The 6,031-nt window shown below is 37.3% G+C and overlaps 1 protein-coding gene across 1 annotated transcript; it reads left to right on the top strand.

Annotated features, from left to right (window-relative positions):
• The first annotated feature begins 201 nt into the window (after positions 1–201).
• Positions 202–4,200, top strand: LOC122001846 (probable receptor-like serine/threonine-protein kinase At4g34500). The gene is made up of 7 exons (XM_042556802.1): positions 202–892; positions 1,854–1,958; positions 2,060–2,182; positions 2,340–2,510; positions 2,693–2,822; positions 2,895–3,104; positions 3,639–4,200. The coding sequence occupies exons 1-7, from the start codon at positions 393–395 to the stop codon at positions 3,726–3,728; spliced, it is 1,329 nt and encodes a 442-aa protein (XP_042412736.1). The 5' UTR covers positions 202–392; the 3' UTR covers positions 3,729–4,200.
• The last annotated feature ends 1,831 nt before the right edge of the window (positions 4,201–6,031 follow it).

Raw genomic sequence — 6,031 nt, 5'->3', positions numbered from 1 at the left:
CACCCGCTTTTCTACCTGGATTCCTCAGAGCTGGAAGCGGTGGTGTGGCGTCTGTTTTCGGGCGCTGGCGAGGGTGCCGGTGCCTGATCGGGTAATTTAACGAGTAAGAAACAATTTGTGATGGGTAGAGGACGGTAGCTAGTTCACTCGGCACGCTTCGTCGCCCAGCCACCGACGGATAATACCCGTTCCCACACCAATCGTCGGTTACCCTGCCAACATTTTACCGAAAACAATTACTCCTTGTCGCCGCCTACCCGCTTTGAATACTCTCACGCTCTCCCTCCTCTCTTCTACGCTACGCTCCGGGTATAACAACCACTCGCACCTTTTCTCTCTCTTCGTAACGGTTAGTTCTCACGCTCCGAGAAGGCGGTCACGCTCCGTCGGCGATGGGCGCAGACGCGGATCCCTCCGGCGGATTCCTTGCCTCCACTACGCCGCTGCTCGGCCTCCCCCTCTACGCTCTCCTCACCATATCCGCAGCCGCCCTCGTCTTTGCTCTCCTCTTCTTCTCCCTCCGACGCTGCAGCCGCTCCCGCGGCAACCGCCGCTTCGCTCCCCTCATTCCCACCTCCACCAAGGAGATCGCGGAGATCACTCCAGTTAGAAATGCTAAGGGCGAGGAAGAGGCCAAGAAGGTGGTTGCCGTCGTGAAGCCGTCTGAAGGTTCGTCTTCTTCGTCCTCCGCCTCCTCGTCGGTGTCACTGGAGAAGGAGAAGAAGATGGAGAACATAGGATGGGGGCGGTGGTACACGCTGGCGGAGCTGGAGGCGGCAACCGCGGGGTTCAACTCCGAGAATGTGATTGGAGAGGGGGGTTATGGGATTGTTTACCGTGGTGTTTTGCCGGATCTCTCCATTGTCGCCGTCAAAAATCTCCTAAACAACAAGTGAGTAGGAAGCTACTCTTAACTAGTCCCGATCATTCACGTTCCTTTCACTCTTCTGCTTTTTAGCACAGCATTTTGGAATCATGTCGTGATTTCTGCTGCGGAAGCAGAAAAATGTGCTGTGTGACGTTGGTAAGCTTCGATGTGGTTCGATTAGTGGACCTCAATTTGCCTTGTTTGGCCTTCAAGAAACAGCCATATATATCTGGGATGGTTTTGATGAATGACACAACCATCATTCCGATCGGTGCTAATTTATTTGTTTATGGTAAAAGTCTTTCCTCGGTGTTTAGTGACGATCGGTTTCTAGGGCTCAAAGCACGTCTGAATATTAGGTTCACTTAGTTGAAGTCAGCTTTATGTTATCGCCCATCTGGTCAAAAGTTGTGCTTTTTCATTATTGTGAATTTTTTCCCTTCCTGGTCAGTGTGAGCTTAGAGATTTGACGATATACTTGTCGACCAAATGGGGTGCTGTTTTGTTGCAATTTGAGCCATAACAAAATATGGCAAACATACCTAGATTTGTCTGTGTTGCAAATTTGTTTTTTTTTTCTTTTGAGTTCTTAGATTCTTTTTGTTCTCTACTTGGCTGGCCTGATAGGTTTTCCCCTTTTCTAATTTTTAATTATCTGTGAAACTACTTTACCATTATTACAGTTATGTTGCTGAATGGCCATGCCAACATAATTACAAATAACAAATCAGAGATGTTTTCACCTGCAACTAGTAACCATATTTCCGTTTACTGAAATGAAGAAATGTCATCAAACTTGATTATATTTCTGAAGTTATTTTATGGGTTTATGCTTCTTGTTGAACAAATAATGCTACTGATGAAGTTATAAGAATAGTAGATTTGTTATACTATTTGGACATTACATGTTTAGGGAAATTCCTATTTCATATGCTACTGTTTCGTGCTGATGCTTAATTCTCTATGATGGAAACTTGTACTACAGGGGGCAAGCAGAAAAAGAGTTCAAGGTGGAAGTTGAAGCCATTGGAAAAGTAAGGCATAAGAACCTCGTTGGACTCATTGGATATTGTGCTGAAGGTGCTAAAAGGTGATCAAACCTATCAAAAGCATTAAAGCATTTTGTTCTTCAGTAAAGCCCATTATCTTGTTGGTTACTCATATGCATGTCAAAATTCTATTTTGGCTCAGGATGCTTGTCTATGAATATATTGACAATGGCACTTTGGAGCAGTGGTTACATGGTGATGTTGGACTAATTAGTCCACTAACCTGGGATATCAGAATGAAAATTGCCATTGGAACAGCAAAAGGGTTGGTACTTCCATTCTTTGTTCATTTAACCATGGAGTCAAAAGAACTGATTCTGATTATTTAATTAAAGAAACCAAGTCCACTTGCTTTTTAACATGCAAGTTGTCCAAATTCTAAGCTTTTGTATGGTCTTCCTATTATGATTATTGAATTGCAGCATAGCTTACTTGCATGAAGGGTTGGAGCCTAAAGTTGTGCATCGAGATATCAAATCAAGTAACATTCTTCTAAACAAGCAATGGTATCCGAAAGTGTCAGACTTTGGATTGGCGAAGGTCTTGGGCTCTGGTTCAAGCTATGTAACAACCCGAGTAATGGGAACATTTGGGTAAGTTGTATCACTCCAAAGTTCAGACATGCATGTTTCTCTTATTTCTAAGCCTCAATTTGCTGTTACCTCAAGTAAACATGTCGCATATTATCTCATATCTACGCACACTTCAAATAATATGCTGTCTTGTATTCTGACAATTTACTTGTATTTTGCCACTTTTGTGAACAATTGTGCAGCTATGTTGCTCCTGAATATGCATGCACCGGTATGCTTAACGAGAGCAGTGATGTATACAGTTTTGGTGTTCTCTTAATGGAAATAATCTCTGGAAGAAGTCCAGTAGATTACAACAGACCAGTAGGAGAGGTTGGTTTAAATCGACTTTTCCAATTTTTCTCATATTGTTCTCCTGTATAAGTGGTTAATCTGTGAGCACAGGTAAACATGGTTGAATGGTTTAAGCGTACTGTACAAAGAAAGCATGACGAGGAAGTGCTTGATCCGTCAATTGAGGTTAAGCCGTCAACAAGAGCCTTGAAGAGAGTATTGCTGATTTGCCTTCGCTGTATAGACATGGACGCTCAAAAGCGTCCCAAGATGGGGCAAATCATACACATGCTTGAAGGAGATGAATTCCCCTTTCGCATAGTAAGATTATCTCAACTTCTATGTATACTGCATCTGTGTTTTTACCAATAACTTAGCAATATGCAAATGGATCTACTAGTTTCATAATCTACCGAAACACCTTATTAGGATGTATCAGTTTTCATCAAAAGTAATCCTGGTAGCTATCTAAATAAGAAATCATACTGTCATTTATTACTGAACTGAAGGATTATGCTTGTTTCCAAATTTAGAAGGGATCCTGTTTATCTAGATATATTTTTTCCCCTGAATTCAAAATGAAAGAAACCAGTACATAAATCTGAAGCTGAAAAATACAATTACTGCATAATTTTTTTTAAATGCTTTCAATCTTATCTTAATGATTTGCTCAACTTTATGCTGTCTAATGAAGCGATGGTTCCTTTTTGTTTTCAAGTTTGCCAACAGCAATTATGCCTGTAAAACAAGTCAACAACCATCCAAGTAGTAAACAACTTGTATTTTCAGAAATACGTGCCCAAGTAGTAAACAACTGAGTCCGAATATCTAACTGAACTCATGCACACCCAACAGGAACACCGGTCGGCAAGAGAGGAGGCTTTAAGTTCATGCATGTCAGCCAAGGTGACACCACCTGCTAATTCTGAAAGGTCAATGTGGTGACCATCTAATCAGCTTGCTTTAGTTAGTTTTTTATTCTACCTAATTGTTTCCTTTTGTTTCAAATTGTGTTAATAGAGGAACATAGTTGTGTCAGTGATCTGGTTTTTTGCTTGTGGATATTTAGTCATTTCTACATGTAGAACATAATTCCTGGAGCCTTAAACTAACACACTGGCAAAGCCTCTCCTCTTGACTAAGCAACAAATAACATGGAGGAGGAATCAAAATTCATATCCGAAATTTAAGAAGAATATAAGCTGGCGATACGAGCGAGGCTAATGTTAACAGCCAAATAGAGAATGCTGTGTCTTGTATCCTAAAGTGATAAGTGACTTTCTGGAGGCTGCTTAGATTTTAAACATTTTGTAAGGTTAATTTGCTGGGGATTGCTTCAAAGTTAAACATGTAAGTGAATTGATAAGTAACTTCCCCCTCTCCAAAGGGAAGAATGCTACTACTTGAATGACCATAAGTTGTATGTTGTGGTTGATTTAATCAATCTACTTGATATGCATCCTTAGCTAGACTTGCATGGGCACAACTCATAGAGTTGTCTAGCCCGTTCGACTTGGGTTGGTTGGCTTGCATATCCTAAGTTGTTAGAACTACTCAACCCCAATCAGCTTCGACCTAATTGTCCATCTCACTTGACTCGTTTGATCCATTCATTTTACTTTGACTGATCAACCATTTTGATGAACCTAATTTGGTTGGTAAATTTGTTTGACTTATGTTATATGCTTGACTTATCTTGTCTAATAGGGCTTAGCTCTTAAATTTGTTGTTCATCACGTGTTGCACTCGGCTAAATCAATCTAATTGGACTAGCAGCATAATCAACTTGTTTAGGTAACCGACTCACTACCTAAGCAATCACAAAATTATATGAGATGCTACATGCCTAAAGACAAATAGAAAGATTTAATATAATTTCTTTAGCAACTTCAAATTTCAGAATTAATAAATCCTTTTTAGGTCATTCATGAGAAGGGAGTTTTTCAAAGTAAAGATGAAGAGAAAAAACAGGAGTCTTTTTCTTCGCAATTGCCCTTGTTCCATGAGACACTCCCAATTAATGTAATTCTCAATTTAATGCGACCCACTTGGTTACAAAGAAAAAACATAGCTCGTGAAACTATTGAAAAAGAGTGGCCATCCCGTGATTTGCTATCACTCCCACACATCCGATTAATAATATCACCGATTCACACAATAAATGTTTAGTTAAGACGAGCTAAATTAATTTTATATTGTTTAAATTTATTTGATAAAGTAATCAAATTTAAAATGAACTAAGGCATTAAATTTTTTTTTTTCAGGTTGTTTCGATTTTTTTTAATGAACTTAAGTTTAGTTTAAACTTAACGGGACGTTTGTTTGTTTTGATGCTATCTTAATTCGAGTACTTTGCTTAATTAATTATTTAAATTGTTTATATTTTTTAAATTTACTTGGTGGGTTAATGAGTTGATATTATAAATTTATTTATTCCTTTTAAAAGTTTCTTTATCTATTTATAAGTTTGATAAATATTCATAGAAATTATGCACAAGTCATAATCTTTGTTAATGAATATTAATAAACTAAATACATATGCCTTTTCAAATTTATTCATTTAATTAAGGTCTGAGTATATTGAAAGAATCTACCTAAACTATTCACCAAGCCAAAAATCAATGTTGCTTACAAAGGTTTATTTAAAGCCAAAAAAAAAAAAACTGAAATGCCCTTCAAAATGTAAAAAAAAAACCAAAAACAAAAACTTCTGATACATTTCAATTAATAGAAGTTGTTCTCCTTGCAAGACTACACTTAGTGGCATAACCACTACTCTTTACTTTAGCCTTTTCATCATCTGCCCAGTAGGAAGGGCTTCAATATTTTCTATCAGATGGTGATTCAAATTAAGATTGCCAAATTGAAGTTCATATTATGAATTATTTTAATAAACTATTAAATTCATTATTTTCCTTCCATACTAATTTGAGTGTAATTTGTAGTAAATTCCATCTGATTTAATTTTTATAATAGGTTAGACTTAGTTTAATTAATTAAATTTAAATTTAACAATTTATTATTTTATTTTTAAAATGGTATAAAATAAGATTTATGATGAAACATTTCTAAACAAATTCAACCATGATCTTATTATTTTGTATGTGAATTGTATATATGATAAGAATTATGAATGTGATTTTTTAAATTATGTTTTACATAGGATATCTTTGTATTATATTAAATGTTTACTCATTAATTTGCACATAGTTTGTATGGACAAAAATCAATAGGATGTCTTTTGTTCT

This window comes from Zingiber officinale, chromosome 7A (genome assembly GCF_018446385.1).
Source record: "Zingiber officinale cultivar Zhangliang chromosome 7A, Zo_v1.1, whole genome shotgun sequence".
Taxonomy (NCBI): domain Eukaryota; kingdom Viridiplantae; phylum Streptophyta; class Magnoliopsida; order Zingiberales; family Zingiberaceae; genus Zingiber; species Zingiber officinale.
This window is presented reverse-complemented; position numbering and strand designations above follow the sequence as displayed.

Bases quoted from the DNA above. Each gene is read 5' to 3' on its own strand.
- LOC122001846 (XM_042556802.1), top strand. From the start codon at position 393: ATGGGCGCAGACGCGGATCCCTCCGGCGGATTCCTTGCCTCCACTACG. The intron at 1,959-2,059 runs GTGATCAAACCT...ATTTTGGCTCAG, and splicing joins TGTGCTGAAGGTGCTAAAAG to GATGCTTGTCTATGAATATA. The intron at 2,511-2,692 runs GTAAGTTGTATC...ACAATTGTGCAG, and splicing joins CGAGTAATGGGAACATTTGG to CTATGTTGCTCCTGAATATG.